The sequence below is a fragment of the Pinus tabuliformis genome, chromosome 6 (assembly GCF_031772625.1).
Source record: "Pinus tabuliformis cultivar Carrire ecotype Pingquan chromosome 6, CPIR1, whole genome shotgun sequence".
NCBI lineage: Eukaryota > Viridiplantae > Streptophyta > Pinopsida > Pinales > Pinaceae > Pinus > Pinus tabuliformis.
In genome coordinates, this window is record NC_142292.1 from 648,502,540 (window position 1) to 648,523,622 (window position 21,083).

At 37.2% G+C, this 21,083-nt stretch overlaps 1 protein-coding gene across 7 annotated transcripts in view; it reads right to left on the bottom strand.

Annotated features, from left to right (window-relative positions):
* The window catches only part of LOC149260288 (symplekin), a 160,311-nt gene that overhangs the window by 19,328 nt on the left and 119,900 nt on the right, over nt 1-21,083 (bottom strand). For 2 of the 7 annotated variants that reach the window (XR_016258103.1, XM_089420098.1), the window contains exons 15-19: nt 7,793-7,966; nt 7,526-7,588; nt 7,164-7,274; nt 6,947-7,030; nt 6,806-6,853 (exon numbers count right to left, since the gene is read on the bottom strand). Coding sequence is in view for 3 of the 7 variants with exons in the window: in XM_089420098.1 (XP_089276224.1) it covers nt 6,806-6,853; nt 6,947-7,030; nt 7,164-7,274; nt 7,526-7,588; nt 7,793-7,966 (480 nt within the window). In the remaining 4 variants the exon portion in view is untranslated. Of the gene's footprint in view, nt 1-6,803; nt 6,854-6,946; nt 7,031-7,163; nt 7,275-7,525; nt 7,589-7,792; nt 7,967-21,083 lie in introns of those variants that run through there. The other 5 variants (XR_016258105.1, XR_016258109.1, XR_016258107.1 and 2 more) reach the window with 5 other exon arrangements.

The window sequence follows — 21,083 nt, forward strand, 5'->3', positions numbered from 1 at the left end:
AGAGGAAGCAAAAACCAGTATTGGTGAAAACACTTTCCTCGTAAAGAGGAAGTGCTAGCTTTAAGGGTTACTCCAAAAGTGTTTCCACCATACTTGGAGGTCCTTCATGTAGCGTTGCATGGTATATGGATGACCTTAGAATTTTCCATCATGGGCACACACATGTGAATTGGCTTTGCTCAATCACTTCTAGTAGGGAAAATTTTAGTCCGTACTTAATTTAGAATGTACAAAACTTGGTGAATCCAAGTAGTTCTTAACTGTTAACTGTAAAATGTTTAGCAGTACTTTTGTAAAAATATTCAAATGTCTAAGGATTCTATATAGTTTCTATATAATTTCAAGTATTTTTTTAAGTAAAACAAATTTATCTTACAATATTTCCATCAATTGATTTTGGAAAAAATCGAAATTTAACAAATCTTTTCTTGACAAATAAGCCAATTGGAAACTTTTTTGCTTTAAAAACTCCTTAACTGCTAGGCATTGATTGGGTGCTTATGTGGTCTTCTTCCTTGAAGAGCTGGAGACCTAGACAACATGATCACATTCTTCCCAATGCACATACGGAGAATAAGTTGCTTGCTTGGAGAACAACTTGCCTTAGAGGAGTGTTGGGTATCTTAAAGGAGGGCACTGAGTGCTAGATGCCATGGGCATGCTTGGTTACTTACATGGAAGCTAGTGCTTGACTAAGAACACTTTGGTCAAAGGAGTGATCATGTAGGTGTAGTGGGCCTAAACGAGCACATGGCATAGGAGGAGCATTGGAACTTTTAAGGTTTGTGGAGATTGAACATCATACATTCTTGAGGAGCATCATCCCTTGTAGCATTGCTTGTTGGTCATCTTCAACTTGTAGTATGAGATGTGTCACATGTGAACATGTGAAGGAGGTGCTTCACATGTCTACCTATCTCCTTGTGGATAGGTCACTTTGTAGTGGATTGGGACCAAGTTTATATTGTTGAACTCACTTGCCTCTCATTTAAACAGAGGAAGAAGAGAGTTCATTCTTACATTAATTCATCATGCCTTTTAGTATTGGCATTTTTCTCTTTATGCCCTAGGGTTCAAAGAGAAGTTCAACTCATATTAGAGGGTTAGGATTTCACCCTAAAGAGTAAAAGAAGCTATTGTTTCTCATAAACTCCAGCAGGGTAACGATGGTAATATATCTTGTTGCTCTTGTGAGATAAGAAAACTAGGGTTTTGTAAACCCTAATGCTACTTATTATGCTTTTTCGGGAAGAAAAGCAATAAAGCCATGTTGCTTGAGGCCAAAGAGGACTTGCCCATGAGTTACCAGCTTTGCTTACGAGTGATCCCTACCTAGGAGGAGTTGTGAGGGTTTTGGAGAGCTTGATATTGAAACATCCTGTGGTAAGCTGTATGTATATATAATTCATCTCCTCAGGGTTTTGAAGAGCTTGATATTGAAGCATCCTGCGATAAGTTGTGAGTATGTACATGTAATTCATCTCCTTACATATGATTCAAGTATTTCAAGTGTCCAATAATTGTCTACCTCCAGATTTCAAATTGAGCTTGTATCGTCTTCTTGATTGGATAATTTTTAGCACTTGTTGTTCATGCTGATTTGATAGAGCTGAAACATATATCTTGAAGACAGAGGGAGAAGATTTAATGATGTAAATTCTCCTACAATAAATTTATTCCAGATCTGTTATATGCATGGAAAAGCACGCCCTAGGAGTTGTATTTTGTCATGATTGAAGTACACTTTTTTCATATCTTTCCTCCTAGGCTGCCTGGTGATTTCTATTGGACTGAGGTTAAGTATATACTAAGGAGGAGGAGAGAGACAGGCATGCTGCTTGTGTAGAAAATTTCAAGGTTCCCTGTAGCCCTCCCTTGTTTCAGTTTCTTTGCATTTGGTTTAATGCCCACAGCCCCGCATGTTAGCTGATAAATAAACTCAAAGCAAATTTTGTAGGAACATTACAGGACTACTCTACTTGTTATGACTTTTCCAGCTGATAAGAAAAATAGACACAAGCATTCACGATTTTTACACTTATTTTTTGTCAAGCTTGACCCTGGAAAAACCCACAAGGGGAAAACCAGTACTAAGGAGATTTATTTTGCCTTCTCAGGAAACTAATTACAGCATTTAAAAAAACACATTCAAGGGTACCTATCTCCCCCTTGAAATTTGTGCCCAGATCCTCTAGAAATTCGAGCCACGGTCTGAAATTTCTCTCACAGCTAGCAATCTCTTCCTCCTAGAACTATGTGTTTTTATCAAACCTCTATCAAATTCAGTGCCACTGAACCAGCAATCATTAACCCAGAAGTTCATGCCACTGTTTGCCTTTGACTGCCTTGAACTCAGGCCAGTGAACCGCACACTATATGCCTTCGGAACAGCGCTGTTGTCAGGCCTCCTTTTGCCTAGAAAATAGTGTCTGACAGGCCTGCAATCTCCTGGAAATTCAGGCCTCCTCCAGCCTTGAAAAGCATGCTGAATGATGAATCTACCTCGATTTCAGTACTGGAATATCCTGGCCTTTCCTTGATTTTCGAACCAGACTTATCCTCTAGATCTGCATTGGAAATGTACTCTCTAGCTCTCCTCTTCCTCCTCACAAATGCACATGAGAATGAATGAGTTCTAGTCTTTTTTTTCTCCCTTTTTAGCTTCATTAGATAGGAGAACCCTAACCCTTTTGATCAAGGGCTGAGATTAGATCTCAGCCCTCTAGATCAATGGTGGAGATCATTCCCTCACTTGACCCCCTTTTTCATGTGGTCCCCCTCATTAATGACTCCCTAGTCACTTTTATAACTTTATATTTGTACCTTGTACTTTTTCTCCACATAAAGTCAACTTAAAAATATAAAGTGACTTTAATATTAGAAAGTACATAGTACTTCATAAAGTGACTTTATAACATGAATTTAATATAACTCATAAAGTCACTTGCTAAAAAGGTGTTATAAAGTGTTCTTCTAGGAAAAAAGGTAAATGCACTAGGAAACACCTCCTTGGTACCCTTTTCTTCAACAGCTCGAAGCCAAGGACTTGCCAATGATGATGCTACTTTGTTAAGGCTTTTTGATGGAGTGACCAGCTTTGGAAGGAAGTGATTTCTAGAAAGGACATGATGACTAGGGTTTTCTCGGTTCCCCACCTAGGGTTTTGGGGAGCTTGAGAATGTACCAGCTTGTGATAAACAGTATGTACATGTACTCCATCTCTTATATACAAAGGAAGTGCTTCACCTGTCCAATAATTATGTACTTGCCGATTCAAATTTCAAATTGTTGTCTTCTTGATTGGGTAATTTCCTGAACTTGTTCATGCTGATTTGACATAACAAGTGCAGAAATGTAAAATGATTTAACATATATGATGAAGATAGAAAGGGAATATTTACTACTGTAAGTTCTATGGTAATAAACTTATGTCAGATCTGTTATATGCATGGGAAAGTGTGCCCCAAAGCCTGCAATTATGTACTTGCCGATTCAAATTTCAAATTGTTGTGTCTTCTTGATTGAGTAATTTCCTGAACTTGTTCATGCTGATTTGACATAACAAGTGCAGAAATGTAGAATGATTTAACATATATGATGAAGATCGAAAGGGAAGATTTGCTACTGTAAGTTCTATGGTAATAAACTTATTTCAGATCTGTTATATGCATGGGAAAGTGTACCCCAAAGCCTGTAACTTGTTGCAATCCACGTACACTTGTTTGGTATCTTTTCTCTTGAGCTGCATAGTAATTTGAAATTTTGGAGTTAAGTGTATACTGCTCTAATTATATAATTCAGATCAACCGTAAGGATGAAAGCTCTCAGGGATTAGATCCAGGATACGTCCCTTGAGAGGAGAAATGTCTGAATTTGCACTAAAACTCAAATTCATAAAATTTCTACAAACATCATGGACGAGTGGACGGGGCATGGTTGCTAGGTGAGTGGAAGTAAATGTATATAATGGTTTATACATTAGTAATGGTTGTGCAATATTTCTTCAAATATCTCTAAACGAAGGCAATGATGAAGTGATTCAACACACAGTGAATGATTAGATTGATAATCACATGCCGATTTGGGGAATGAGGAAACATCATGTCAGGATGATGTCAACAAGACAACCATGTAAAATATATGTCTTTTGCAAGTGCTTGTAAGAAGAGGTCAACCTATCTCATTAACAAAAATGTAAAACATCATTGTACGCAAATGATGAGAATGCCCTATTACCTTATGTCAATGGCATTCCTTTTCATGTCACTTGTTCTTCTTATTGAATAAAAGAGTCAGAAAAATAATACAAATGCAAGCCCTTGATATGTTCCATGAAGTGAACATAATATTGACCATCCTTGTTAAACAAAAAATACTTGAGGATTAAACTGCAAATGGGGAGGCATCAAGAGATTTGGACAAGAGAGAAGTGCTCCAATTTTATGAATGGGCAAATAGATCTTCACAGGGGAGTAATCAACATTAATGATAAATCTTTAGCATGTCAGTTCTTCATCTAAGCAGTTGAATCTTCGAGAAAGTGCAAGGATGAAGAATTCCAATTTATGCCTCTTCCCCAAGATATTTAGGAGGTCAAGCCGGGTGTAGGCAGTCATAAATGCAATAGTAATTTACAGATGAATAGGAAGGAACTCTCTAAATATATACAAGAGTTACACGAGGAAGGAACTCCTCAAATCCACATAAAGTAGATATGCTGGCTCCTTCCACTTAGAAAGGATGCTTGAGGTGCAAGAGGAATTGCAATAGATGGTTGTGAGTAATGGGCAGTCTAGATGGCCAGAGTCTAATTCAAATGAAGGCAAGAAGGTGGGCTTTGGGTGCTGAAGGATGATTGGTGCATACACTACAAAAACACACACTCTTCTTGTCTTGAAGATGAAACCTTTGCCAATATGTTGGGTCAAATGAGAATTGGTGTTTGTGTGAGAGAGAAAACATTAGATTTTCTCCACACTGCAGATTTGACCCATCATTCAATGTAGCTACAACACTATGAGCACCACTATGCATCCAAATGGAACCTAGAGAATCCTCAGAGATTGCTTCCTATCATTGACCAAAAATGATATCTAGAGAATCCTCAAAGAGTGCCTCCTATCAATGACCCAATTGTAAAGGAGTTCTAATTGGTATCTAGAGAGTCCTTGAAGAATACCTCCTATTGATGACCCAGTGGTAAAAGATGAAGGATTTCAAAATACCATTTTCAAAGAGTATTGACTATGAGATACAAGAACACTTCTACTATTTGCTCAAGGAGTCTCATAACTCCCTATAAACCTTCTTCCAATATCTGGACCCAATGAGACCCTTGCAGATATGAGCCTCTTCCCCAAGATATACAGGAGGTCAAGCCGGGTGTAGGCAGTCATAAATGCAATAGTAATTTACAGATCCATAGGAAGGAACTCTCTAAAACATATACAAGAGTTACACAAGGAACTCCTCAAATCCACATAAACCAGATATGCTGGCTCCTTCCACTTAGAAAGGATGCTTGAGGTCCAAGAGGAATTGCAAGAGATGGTCGTGAGTAATGGGCAGTCTAGATGGCCAGAGTCTAATTCAAATGAAGGCAAGAAGGTGGGCTTTGGGTGCTGAAAGATGATTGGTGCATGCTCTATAGTCCAGAGCATTCTATCACTTTGGATTTGCACTTAGAAAATCACTAAGCCCTCTATGTACCTTGATATTTGTGGTGTTGATTTTGATCCCCCTTGTCATGATTTTAGCCAAAAAGTACCCTCTACTCGAGACAAAATCACTAATTGGAACTTAATCAAAATCAATAAGCCCTCTATGTACCTTGATATTTGTGGTGCTGATTGTTGAACTCCCTTGTCATGATTTTAGCCAAAAAGTACCCTCTACTCAAGCCAAAATCACTAATTAGGTATTTTATGTTTTTTCTACAATATTTTAAGACTTGGATGGGAGTTAAATCAAAAATGGTCGGTGTTATTATGAATTTTAATGAGGATCCTAATTTTGCATATTTTATGTATTTTTTCATAGACCAGTTCCAGTTCCATATTAGTCAGATCTTGATCAGTTCAAATTCTGATAGATCTGATTACACTTAATGAGAAAGGTTATGGGGCATTGTTACGTATAAGATCTCAGTCAATTATCACATATTTTAGTTTATATTTCTTACTATTTGGACAGGGTCAGCTATGTCAGAGACCCCAACGTCCCCTACAACAATCCCTAAAATTGAGAGGTGCTTCCACACTCCCCCCAGATGTGTTTCCCCGCTCCCATATATGCTGTCATGGAAACTTGGTGGAACATTGGAAATACCATATTGTCCCCTGAAATTTAGAGGGGTCCCTTCAAATGAATCAGTGCACATCCCTGACATGCTTACCATAAATCAAGCAGACATGCCACCCTTATCAACAAAAGATCAAACCTAAAAAATCATTTCATCTAATCACCATTGACTTTTGGGTTTGAGGGTTTGGCTTCATCAGAAAATTAAGGCTAACTGATCTGAGAACAATAATTTCATCTTGATTAGCAAAGACATGTTAATAAAATGAAGGATAACCAGAATCTTCATGCCTATTTCAAACCATATGATAAAAGACTTGAAAACTTGCTACTGGCTAAGCTACATTAGTTGCAAATAACCCTATCGGCAGAAGTTGCATGATACATATCAACAACAAAAATGATACATATCTGCATCTTTTTTCATTCAGATAAAACATGACTCAATTCGAATAGAACAAGAAACACATAGAAACACAATGTTCAGTAAGTTGTAGAATTGAACCTCTTCTTTTGACAGTGACGATAACATTGGAATAAGAATTCCTGCATCCTGCAACAAAAAGATAGTTTCAATGTACAAAATTGTAGTGAAACTTTCATAAAACCAGGTTCTTCTGGGAAACAGTCAAATCTGTTAACCAACCTTTAGTTTGCTTTCATACAACTGTTTGACAGTCATAATCAGGTCCCTGGAAGGAGTTCTCCCTTCTGTCAAAATATGCAAGACCTGCTAGAAATTAAACTTTCAAGAAGTCATCATCTCCAATGATAAAACAGAATTTTGCCTGGACAAATACAATGCTTCTAAGCATTGGACTAAAAAAAACCAAACAAAAGATGGTGAAGGAAGAAATGAGAACCTGCATGAGAAGATTCTCACTCCCTTGTGGAGGATCAGATATAACTTGCAGCAATTCTGATGATGAGGAACCAATGGTCCGTACAAGTATAGGGATATGCCGATGGACTGCCTGCACCAGAATTAAACTTACTAAACTCTAGAAAAGAATAGAAATTATAGCCAATGAGATTCATATAAGCTATCAGGCTAGGCCAGCCAATAAGGATGACAAACACTCATTTTAGTTTTACCCACAGAGAGCACCTACCAAGCTAATTATTGAACTAATATCTACAAATAATAGAAGAAGAAAGGCAAGACAGCTGACGTAAGAATATATTAAATCAAATAAGTGGTTTTAAAATGTTTTTAAAATCAAACCTGCTTTACAGCCTTTGGTGCTTGTCCGTAGACACAGAAAACTTGATGAAGAAGAGTATGGTTCTGAGGACAAGTGAGGCACAACAAACAACAAAAAAGTTAATGTCTACAGCAAAGACAATGCAATTGCAGAAAGAAGAACAATTTCAACTGCCAGTTGAAATATAACTTGTTAATAATCCATGAAGCAGTATCTATGTTAGCATGAAACCAGAAACTTTCATCTTAATCAAACACTTCGACCAAAGATAGAGACAGTAATAGAACCTTAGTACAGAGAGCAAAGTACAGTGACATGTGGCGTTGTGCTTTGGTCATAGACACAGCTGATGTATTCTGAGCTACCTTATGTGAATCATTTTCAGAAGTGTTTTCTGATGTGATTCCACTGCCTTCTGCTGTAATTTCATCTAAACTTGACATTTTTTTCTCAATATCCTCCTGTAAATACATATCATATATAAGTGAAATGTTGCTTAATCTGCAGTTGCATTATAAACAAATGGTTGTCCACTCAATTACACAACGAAAATCATTGAGCACTATTACAATGATTCTCAAGATGACAAATTCCTTCCGCTGATCTTTAAACCCCGGAAGGCTAAGACAACGAAATTTAATTATTTAAAGATAAAAGAGAGACCTGAATTGATATTTCAGACATCATCTCCTTTCAGTTAGAGCTTTTGCCATGAATTCATTTTAAAGGCAAAAAATTCATAACAAATCACTACCAATCCAGAGTCACACCAATTTGCCAAACTATGGTTATAAAAGGTTTTCAAAAAAGCATTCGCAGCCTACTATACAATGTTGAAATTGTGCATGAGAAGAAAGAGGCTTCAGTGCCATAGTAGATAGTGAATTGTGGTAGCTTTGGAGACGAGCTAATTCAGAATAGGCTGTTCATATAAGAAACATTATTCTTGATGATAACTAGTGGGACCGTCCGACCATGCGCAAGCTTCTATCTATTTTAAAAGCCCATAATCAATATGCTTAAATTCTGTGATGCAATGTGCCCATGATAGCAGATCTAAATGAATTATTTATTGTTGCACGTATCTATTAAGAGGATAATTGCTTACCGATGGCAGAAATAACAAAAATAAATTGCATCATGTGGCATATGTATTGACCCAGAATATAATGATGAGGGCTATTACAGACTTTGAGTTAATTTGTGGCAAAGACAGATAAGTAGGTAGTCTCTAGATTTAAAGCAGATATGGCCATACTTTGTCTTGAACAAAGGCAAGCTAGTGTGACCTCACAATCAGTTTTGCCATATAAACAGCTATTTCAAAATTTCGATGTATATTTGGTGGACCAAATATGATATTGGACCTATTATGTTTCTCAAACCCCTAAATTGCAGCCCATCGAAGTTCAAGGTCCTTCCAACAACTCAAACAGAAAACTAGCACATATGTCTTCATTCATTTGAAATAAATAAAGCTCATTTACTAGCAAATATCCAACATAAGGATTGACAACAGATATCCATAAAGGACAAATAAATATTTGAATAAGATAGAATGAATGATATGATTACAACAACCAACATGTTGGTGTGTGTATGTGTGTGTATTGGGACACATGTTAATACTTCATGTCCTTTCATTAGGTCATGTCTTTTAGTTAGGATGTGACACTTCCTCTGCATTTTCCTATTATTTATTTATTTAAGTATTTGATGTGTGTAATGTTCATTAAGTCGCCCTCCCCTTAGAAATTGTTTGTCATCAAGGCATACTTATGGAAGGCCTTCATCTGTACTTCTGGCTTGTGAAACCTTCTCATGATTCTCTGCTCTTGTAGCTGTAGTTTTTGAAGATCCAAAATGATATGATATTCCAAATGCTGAGCAGAATTGTCGAATTGTAAGAGAGTCTAACCACCCTAATTTGATACTGTGGAAAATTACACTTATGGGATTCCAAGAATGAACTTTTTTATAAGAATCAATAGCAATGGGATCAATATTCTTCAAAATATAGGTCAGTTGTTTTTGTTCTGGACGATGTTGATATATTGATTGGTTATGATCTCCACTCTTGTGATTAGTATGCCAATTAGGTGTCCTTGTAACATTGTCCTTTTTTATCATAGTTGTAGTGTTTTCTTGTTTCATTTTTGACAGCACATCTTCCTTGCACACTTTTCTCACTTTGTTCATCATTGCATTAGTAAAGATGCCCGTATTTGCTAGGGTCTCTACATAGGTTGTTTTATCGCTACGTCCAAATATATCCTCACTTCAAATGGGTTTGCATCATTTTGATTTTTGATGTTGATTGGATATGTATTGGTTCCTTTCTCGAAGGTCTAGAATTTTACATTTGAGGTTTTCTCTAATTCAACAGGTTCGGTCATTGTGTTTTCTCATCATCATTCAACTTCTTGATTTGCGCAAGCAAAGTTCGATTATGATTCCTTAGGCAAGAAAGTTCATTATTTTTCTGACTTGTCAACTTTACTTTTACAGTCTTGATTCTCTAGTTTCTCCTCTTTTAACCTTTTGATTTGTTCAAGCAACCTTTGACTAAAGTTCCTTAAGCAAGAGATTTGCTCGTAATTTCTGATCATTTCTTCTTGAGATCTTGATTCCTTTGTTCCATATTTTGAATGAATTGCTTCTTATCCTTCAACTTCTTGCTTTTTGCAAGTAGTTTTCAACCATGTCCTTTTACACCAGAAATCTCCTTGTTTTTTCCAATAATTCACAATCTCTTTCTAATAATTCATCAGCAACTCTATTCTCGAGACTTTTACATTATCCTTTTTGTTTAGCTACTTCGACCTCTAATACTTTCTTATTTTGTTGATGTTTTACTAGTCCTTCCTCTAATTTTTTAGTTTCATTTGTTTATCACCTTGATATTCTTTCATAAGAAATAATTACCCATGCATTGGTCAATAGCAATTGTAATTTTTTAAAGGTCCTCAATACTCAAACTCCATTTCACAAAAAGGACATTTAATCCAAAATTTTGATTTATATATGGAATTTATAATTCACTGTGAACCTCTTGGATATATATTTGATACTTGTTTACAACACTTAAAACACACTTCTACCTACCTACCTAGATATATATATATATATACACACACATATATATATACATATAAATATAGTAAAATTTCCCTTCATAGTACCTGCTAGAACTTTTGTAACATATAAAAGGGTCACATTTTAACTTGTCAAATGACTTTTATAAGCCAACTTGATAATATGATAAACACTTTTTCCTTTTGATATGCACATGTAAATTATTATTACTCTCAATAACTTATTTTTTCAGTTTTGTTTTGTTGGAGTACGTTGATGAATGATGATAATGGGGAAGGAATTCTTCATGTATATTTAATTATTTATCCATTTCGTACTCTTTCCTTTAGGTATGGCTGTGATGGTTTACATGGGTGACCTTTGGTTTCACTTCTTCATTGATTCCACACAACCCAGTTAGACCATTACTTTTCCAATGATTCCACACAGCTTTATTACTTCTAATGGTGATTGTAAGCTTCACAAGAATAGGGTAATTGTCAAGATGGTTTGTATGGCCATGAGTACAATGGCCCAATCTATATGAAAGACTGACAATAATTATTTTATTTTAACCTCCCCTCATAACTTATGAACTAAATTTTAGTACATTTCATTAAACTCGTAATGGACTCTCTATCAACTTCAAAGTTCAAACAATGTGATACTTTTATGATGATGGCTTCATGGATCTTGAGAACACTAAACATGATTCATTGTTATTAGAAAAGTTGTGGTTGTGCAATGATATTTGAGGTGACTTCTTCTTCTACCAACTACAACATTATAATGCATGAGACAATTTCTAGTGATCCTTTGTTTCAATGCAGAAGGTGGATATTTATTTTCAATGGAATTTTGAAGAAAAAAAGCAAAGAGGCAATTGTGGTTAAACATCTGGGATCAGAGAAACTCTAGTAAACTGATTGGATGGCTAGGAGTTGAGTCAGGCAAGGTCTGATAAAGGACTCTAGCATGTTACTGCAAAATATAGCACCCTAGTGCAAAGTCTCACTAAGCAACCTAGATTTAGAACAATAACAGGAGAGTTACCATTGTCACCTCAGTAATCACTCCCCTGGTTTCTATGGTAAAATACAATCCCCACAAGGGAGGCTTCCCCAGCAGATCTTAGGAACCAAGTAGCCCAAAAAGACTTGCACTAAATGCCCACTAAGGGTTCTACAACAAGGATCATCCAAGGTCAAGTATGCAATGATTAAGATTTTGAATGAGATAAGGTATAATTTCAAGAGAGAGTTCAAATGTATCTATGGATAAATCTAGAGGACTTAGTTTGATCAATAGACTGTCAAATAGGCTCCCAAACACATGCAATTCATAGCATGCAAATATTTTATAATAGCAATAAGAGAACAGCCCCATAATCTATTATAAACCAGTGTAAAACTAGGGCTAAACAAGAGGATACATTACTTCTAACAGCAAACAAACCCTAGGAGTCAGCCCTTATTTATGGCTGAAAAAGGCAAGTGATATTTTTAATTTTCCAAATGAATGCATACAAATCGTAACCAAGACAATGAGCTCCAAGGTAAATAATGTTGAAAAAATATGATTTTGTTGTAACTTAACCCTAATTTGCCCTGGAAAACATAAAAGAAAAATATTTATCTTCCACCAAGACTCTGGGACGGGGGGACACGGGTGCAAGGAGAAGCACAAGGTGGGCATGCGGGAGTACCCTAAAATTTTAAGGAAATTTGGGGGAACGGGGTGTGTCAGGTGTGTGTGTGTGTGTGTGTGTGTGTGTGTGTATTATCAAATTCATATTCAATAATGAAAGTATAAATACATTGATCCAAACATAATTGAATTAAATAATGAAATGCATTGACCCATATTCATTATTTTAGAATCTACATTGATTTAAAAATAAAATTCATCATTCATCATTCTAGAATCTAATTAGTACTAAGAAAAATAGACTATAGTAGCTATTGAAGTCTGACGACTAGAATAGTAAATTGATATAACTCAAACTCAAAAATAGTAAAGAGTGACGAGTCAAAGAATCAGTCTACGGTCATCGATATCTAGAGTCAAGATTTAAAAGTTAAAACTAGAAATTAAAAATGGGCAACGAGCATTGAAGGAGCGTTGCGGGGGAGGAGAGACAACAGTTAACTAGTAAGTCAGATAGCACTTTGTGGTAAGCCAAGTAGAAGTAAGTTTGGTAAGTCGAATGAGTGAGTTAGAGATTGCAAATTGAGGGGGAAATGCCCGCCCCCCTCCCCAAAAAAAAGGGGTGATTTTAGGCTTGGTGCTCTTGATTAAATATCAGTTTCAGACCCTCATACTTGATAGAATCCAATGAAAACATTGCAATCCCCGCTATCCTGAAATCCTCAAAATTGTTAAGTGTGTTGAATTTTGAATGGGATATGAAATTTTATTTTCTTCATATGAAGTTCAATGAGGTTGGAACCATTCTCAAACATCTTGAGTCATTTCATGGTAATGTTTAAAATTTAAGTAAAACGATGAAAATGAAATATAAAGGAGAATGTCACTTTTCCTTTAAGAATTTAACATTACCATTAATTACGTAGCATTAGTAAGGCCCTAGGGTTGAATATCAAGCTTTCCCACTCATAAATTCTTGTTTTCAAGCAAAATCAATGGGGGATGCCTAGAAGCACCAGTTTTGGGGAGTCACACCCACCACACTAGGAAAACATCCCCCTTGCTTCTCCATGCATCTCCCCAAAAGGGGGACGTGGGGAAATGTTTCTCAGACATCGCCCCATCCCAAGTGCGTGGGGTGCGAGAGGTGTGTGCACCCCACCCTGGGGAACGAGTCCCCATGGAAAACTACCAAAAATTTTAGATGGAAATAAATTAATTTTTTTTAATATATACTAAATTTTAAAATATTATATTATCGTCGCTCCCAACTTGACGTTTCCTGTAAATTTGGGAAAAGCTTCTAGCCATGCCGGATACTTGTTCCCTCGCACCCAAACTACCTGTGTACCGGAAACTCATGCAAGATAGCTTTTTCCCACGCACTTTCTTTTATCCCAGCCACTTTTTTGCATTCCAACATTTGGATTGTGTTTTCTCTTTTCTTTTAGTTGCATTAACCTCCTAGGCAAAAGTTTCCAAGCCCTTACTCAAAGGATGAGGAAAACAAGCAACCAACACAGAAGAAAAATAGCAATCAACCCAAAGATGGGATGTGGATACATGGGAAAAATGGAAGGTGTTACGTATGGAAGTTCATGGAACGCTACCATCATTAGAGCCTCCTATTTGTGCCCCTCCTAGACATTGAAAGAAAGGCCTCAACCCCAAGGGTTAGCTAAGTTGGTCAAGTTTTCATCGTTAAACGACCTCTACTATTGAGACGTCATGAGTTCAATTCTCTTAACACTCTCGGAGTTAGCCTTCGTGGTTGAGCCGATGAGCCCACAGGAAGTGATCATTTCGGGTAGATCTTCTTTGTACAAATATTTAGATTTTCCTGGTACAAATATTTCGTGGATGCAACGGTCACAAATCTTTGGGGACCATGAACCACATAGAAAAAAAGAAAGGCAAGCTTCAAGTAAGGTCACACTAGACTAGGGGCTAGTAATAACCACCAAGGTGAAGCATGGGAACAAGTGTATGACTAAATGTCGTTAATATCCAATTCAATCTGTGATCCATAGTAAAATGTCCTTAAGCATTAATGAAAGCGTTAGAATGCAAAAATGGTTAATGTACCTGTTGATAGACGACCCACCTTCATCAGACAAGTAGACTAAATGAAAGAGTCGATGAGAGGCATTTGAGGCTATCGATTTGTATATCATGATAGAGTTGTTGGTTGGCAAGTTGAAACGATAGCATGGCCAAAGGCCAAGATCATGGGTAGCTCTAATACAAAATGAAATGAACAGACTGCAAACATCCAAAATAAGGACCTTTAAATAATTGAAAGAAAGAATCATATGATTACAACAACCTATGTGACAATATATATATATATATATATATATATATATATACACATATTGACAAGTCATAAGATTGATGAGCCATGTAATTTCATTAGGTAATGTCTACGAAAATCCTCACCTTCTATTCAATAATATAGAGGACAATAGCAATGACCCATCGGAAACCTCATTGTGAAACCCCAAGAACCCAACACCGATTGTTATGCCATACAACTTCCAAGATTATTCATGTGAACAACAACATCATCTAATGGAGAAAAAGGGGATATTGACAAGATAATATGCAAGTTGGTCCATGTTCTGTTGTGACTTTTTTGCTTTTGCATCTACACTCGACTCCAATCTTTAGATTTGTCTCTTTTCTCTACACAACCTAGACACTAGGAGGCTCTGCTTACAGCAGGCATCAATATCCCTATCTAGCACTTTATAATTCAAAAACAAAAAATTGCAAGCTCCCTGGATGGAAGCAATGTTGGCTTTTGAAGACTGTTGACACCTTATCCTTGTGATTGAGTGAATTATTGTAAATAGATAAATAGGAAATATGAACAGTCGTCAGGAGACGAACTGAACAGTCTCTCCCTCATGTATATAATGAGGACCTACCTGATGGAATAATACAGTCAAATTATTTCTGCCTTATGGAGTTACTGCCTGCCCTGACATGGTATCAGAGCCAACTTCTTTTTAGCTTTTATGTCCATTGTAACTCCCAGTCTGCTCTCCATATAGATGAGTTGCTCCTCCATATAATTAGTTGCCCCCTCCATACTGTCCACATTGTCCAGCGCTGTCTATGTTGTCCTAACTGTACATAAACGTTTGTTGTTCTGACATGGTTTCATAAAATAAAAAAAGTCGATGTTCTGACATAGTAATTTTAGCGCTGTCAATCCACAGTGTTTTGCTCAGAAAGGGTACTCTCCACGGTTATTCTCGCTACGGTTTTCACACTTGCGTTCAAATGCCATTGTTGTTCATTGTTTTTCGTATGCATCTTGACTGGATTGTAGGACAGTTGAAATCTTCGTATTCTATGATTCCTCCCAATTTGACTGGGATTGTCAAGAGAGTTCTGCGGAACATCGAAGCTATGCACACCGTCAATCCTGGCGAGCAGAAGGTGAATGTTAAAGGAACACTAGTGTCGAGCTGCTTGTGATTGCGTTTTACATCTATTACAATTCTGTCAATCATAGCTTGCTTCGTCCAGATCCCTCTTTGGATTGAATCGGAGAATATCCACATTCCAAACCCTTTCTCATGTCTTTAATCATTTTATGAAAAGTTGCAGATAATTTATGCCTGGAGCTAGCTGTTAGTGGTTCTAATACACATCGACTTGTAGGACATCTTGTATCAATCCTTTGATATTGTATGCCATCGTCATCATCATAATTGTTGTGTTTTTCTGAAAGTGACAATGGCATGGATGGGCTCACTGCTACCTACATTGATGATTTCTCTTGGATAGCATGATCACGTTGGATCTGATATTGTTTTATACCCGGTTCATCAGAGGTAGCAACAAAGAGCTCCACATCTTTTCCAATCGGTTTTGTTTGTGAGGAAAAGTATCCTATAGTTTAAACTCTCATTCATTTAACGTACGCTATTCGATTGGTTGGTACATAAGATTAATTTATCTGTAGGGTTTGGCTGGTTTTGGGATTCGACCATTATTTTTTTGTGTCCCTGGCCTGACATGGTATCAGAGCTACGTTCTTCGGCCTTTTAGTGGACGCAGTGCTTTATGTTGTTGCGGGTATTTTTTGGACTTAGTATACTGCAATATTCCAGATGAATGCAAATTGATATTTGAGTTTGTTGTCCAATCATATCAGAATTATATTTTTTTTTCCATTAAGAATAAAAGTTTTGCAACATAAGTTTTTTTTTTGCTACAGTATGCATTCAATCATATCCATGGTGGGAATAATTCTCACTGGCAAGGAGAACTATCCTGAATGGTCCCGGATGATAAAACACACCCTCATTTTCAATGAGTTGTGGAAAGGAGTGTGTGTCAGAGAAGGAGACAATGAACCAGTACAGCCTACCTTAGACAAAGAGCTCGTCATTTGGGAAAACAAGAACAGCAAAGCTTATGCATTAATCGTTGCATCTGTAAATGAAGAGGTGAGTCGCCATATTTCGTCATATTCAACTGCCTTTGAAGCCTTACAAAAGCTGAAAGAACTCTATGACTCACATTCTGCACTTGAAGTTGTTCAACTCATGATTAAACTCTTCACGCTTGAACTGCAAAATAATGATCCTCTTGCTCTTGCATCTGAAGTAAAGTCTATAATGCATGATATCAAATCCACTAAGGTTGAATTGGATATTCCTCTTATCGCTTTTCTCAAGGCACTTTATCCTACTTACTCCAATTATCTTGAGTCATTGCAAGCAAATGGAAATCTCAAAGATATAACCTTTGACTCTCTTGTGAAAAAGTTTGTTGAAAGAGAGAAAGCTTTTGGAAATAAGACAGCCCCTGAATCTTCTGAAGAGACTGTGTGTCTTGCTCATAAAGAAAAGCATCCTGCTCAAGATTCTACAAGAGGAAGAGGTGGACGAAGAGGAAGAGGAAGATATTTCAGAGGCAGGGGGGGCAGACATTCTTAAGGAGAAAAGGCAGATTTGCACTGTATTCGCTGCAAAAGAAATAGATCACATGATGCCTCTACATGCAAGCTACCATGGGACAAAATTGAGCAGAAAAGAAACCAACAGAAAGGTAAAACTGATGATACAGACAAAGGTAAAGCACCTGAATCCGCTCACTATGTTGTGGCACAATGTAACATTGGAGTAAATGAAGATTTATTTAATGATTCACTTGCTTCTTGGAAAAATGATTGGTTGCTTGATTCAGGAGCAACCTGCCACATGACTCATAGAAAAGATTTTTTTGAAGATTTCACTGACAATGTTGATGGAGCAGTATACTTTGCAGATCAATCAAAAATCAAGCCATTAAGGCTTGGCACAATCAGGGTTAAACTGCCTGGTCTTCCAAACTTTCTTCTGCATCATGTTCTATATTTCCCACAGCTCAAGAGAAACTTGTTGTCCTTCGTCCACATCCGCCAGCAAGGTCACTCCATTCATAAGTTTGATGGCAAGCTTGAGGTAAGAAAAGCATCTGACCACTCACTTGTCATGAGGGGAATAGAAGAAGAAAGGCTTATCAAGCTACAAGGAACCTCTACTCATGCACAACATTTCTCATACAATTCTCATCATGAAGAAGGTACACTTCCATCAAGTTTATTATGGCATGCTAGATTTGGACATTTGAACTATGACAGTCTCCGCTTGTTGAAGAAAAATGGTGTTGCTGATTTGCCTACAATTCCTAGGAAACTTAAGCAATGTGATGCTTGCATTCTAGGAAAGCATAGCAAACAGTGTTTTCATGATTCACATTCAAGAGCACATAGAAAACTTGAACTCATTCATTCAGATTTATGTGGTCCAATGCCTGTTCCTTCTGCAAATGGAAATAAATATATCATGACATTTATTGATGACTACACCAGAATGTGTTGGGTTTATTTATTGAAGAACAAATCTGATGCTTTTCAAACATTCAAGAATTTTCATAAATGGGTTGAAAATGATGCACAATCTCATATTGGGTCTATTCGCACTAATAATGGAAAAGAATACACATCAAATGAATTTGAAAACTATCTTTGCCAACATGGGATCAAACATCAAACAACTGTGCCTTATAATCCCCAACAGAATGGTGTAGCTGAAAGAATGAATAGGACAATCTTAAATATGGTACGATCCATGCTCTTCTTCAAAAATGTAAAGATAATGTTTTGGGCTGATGTTGTTCTATGTGCTGCATATATAAAGAATAGATGTCCATCTAATGCTATAAGAAACAAGACTCTTTATGAAATGTGGTATGGACATGTTCCTTCAGTAAAGCATCTCAGGGTCTTTGGTTCCACCTGCTATGCCTTGATACCAAAGGTACATAGAAACAAACTTGGTGCTAGAAGTCGTAATTGTATCTTTCTGGGGTATTCAAACACCTCCAAAGCATATCGCCTCTATGATGAAGTAAATAAGAAATTTGTTGTATCTAGAGATGTAATTTTCCTTGAATCATCCAAAACTAACAATGTTGTTGAGCGGCAACTTGATCGCTTGGATAGATTCGCAAAAGCAAAATCATTTCAAGAATTTGATAATCAGATTCCACATCTTGAAGGGGGGATTCTTATACTAGATCAACATGTGGAATCTTCTTCTGAAGAACACTCTCCCCCACATGAAACTCCAACAACGGATGATGCTTTAAGTGATGTAATTGATAGAATTGGGAGACTCAATCTTGATTTAGTCCCAACTCAATCAACGGAGCAGCCTGGACCATCTGATAAAGGTCCCCCAAAGTGGCTGACAAAGACACTTGAAAGTGTTCATCCTAATGAAGTTGGAAAGGACCAGAAATTCAAACCAGCAAAATGGAGGTGATGTAGATGACTCTAATTCACCTGTTGATATGGATGTTTCTTATGATTGTGAATTGAACTTGTCTACAGATTTTGAACCAACTTCCTTCAAAGAAGCTGCTTCTCATGATGAATGGAAAGAAGTGATGTAAAAGGAGTATGATGCCCTCATAAATAACGGCACTTGGAAGCTGGTTGATCCTCCATTAGGAACCAGACCAATTGGCTGCAAGTGGGTCTACAAGAACAAGTATAAAGCTGATGGCTCACTTGACAAGCACAAAAATAGGCTTGTGGCAAAAGGTTTTGCACAGAAGGAAGGGGTCGATTATGAGGAGACTTTTGCCCCAACAGCAAAATGGGCTACCATCCGGACACTCTTTGCACTAGCAGCTCAGAGCGGTTGGAAAGTCCATCAAATGGATGGAAAAATTGCTTTCTTGAATGGAGATCTAAAGAGAATGCTTTTATGTCCCAGCCTGAAGGATTTGCTGTGAAAGGACATGAACATAAAGTATGCAAACTTGTGAAGTCCTTGTATGGCCTCAAACAAGCACTGCGAGCCTGGTATGAAAAACTAACCGAGCATCTTCTAAAACTCAATTTCAAACATTTTGATCTTGATGATGCAACTTTATTTGTCAAGAAAGTTGGCAAAACAGTTGTATATCTTGTGGTATATGTAGATGATCTTTTGATGACAGGGAACAATGAAAGCTACATTGCATCCATAAAGAAGGAATTGGGGAAAAGTTTTGAAATGACTGATTTGGGCTATGTTCATTACTATCTTGGCATTGAAGTAACCCAACATCCAAAGTCCATATTTCTTTCTCAAAAGAAATACATTAGAGATCTGTTGAACAGGTTTGGCATGACAGAGTGCAATCCTCTTGCTACTCCAATGGAACAAAACTTAAAGCTCACATCTATTGAAGGAAAAGAATTTGAGGATGCAACAAAGTATAGACAGCTTGTAGGAAGTCTCAACTACCTAGCTACTACCAGACCAGACATTTCGTTTGCTCTTGGAATCCTCTCCAGGTTTATCCAAAAGCCTTGTGAGGGACATTGGTCTGCTGCAAAAAGAGTTCTAAGGTACTTGAAGAGAACTCAAGACTTTGGAATCAAGTATACACAGGTGGACGACTTCAATTTGATTGGATACTCTGATTCAGTCTTCGATGGAGACAAAGAAACTGGGGTATCAACTTCAGGATATTCTATGAGTCTTAGATCAGGAGTTGTCTCCTGGAGATCACGCAAACAATCAGTTCCAGCAAATTCCACAACAGAAGCAGAATACGTGGCAGCAGCTAAAGCAAAAAAGAAATTGTGTGGCTCAGGAAAATTCTTGAAGATTTGCAGGTAAAACAAGTACAATCAACTCCACTCATGATTGACAATACCTCTACAATAAAGTTGGCCAAGAACCCAAAGTTCCATGATCGAATGAAGCACATCAATACTAAATATCATCTGATTCGACATCATGTTGAGGCCAAAACAATCCATCTCCGTCATTGTTCCACAAATGAGCAAATTGCAGACATCTTCACCAAAGCGCTTGGAAGGGAAAAGTTTGACCGATTCAGAATGATGCTTGGACTCACCAACATCCCTTCAGATTAGGGGGGAATGTTTACACCTAATCCTTGTGATTGGGTGAATTATTGTAAATAGATAAATAGGAAATATGAACAGTCATCGAGAGACGAACTGAACAGCCTCTCCCTTATGTATATAATGAGGACCTATCTGATGGAATAATACAGTCAAATTATTTTTGCCTTATGGAGTTACTCCCTGGCCTGACAAAGACTTCAAAGTTGCTTCAACAAACTATCATCCCCCCTAGTCAACTTCCCTAGTTGGGTAATATTTGGATGACCCAAGTCAACTTCTACCATAAACGACTAAGTCAAATTAGTTGATCGGAATGGTTATCCATATGCAATACATCTAGGTCACTTGGATAACCCGACCACCCCAAGGCGTTAGCCCCAAGCTAGCATTTTATTCCATACACTTTATGCAACTAAGGGAATACA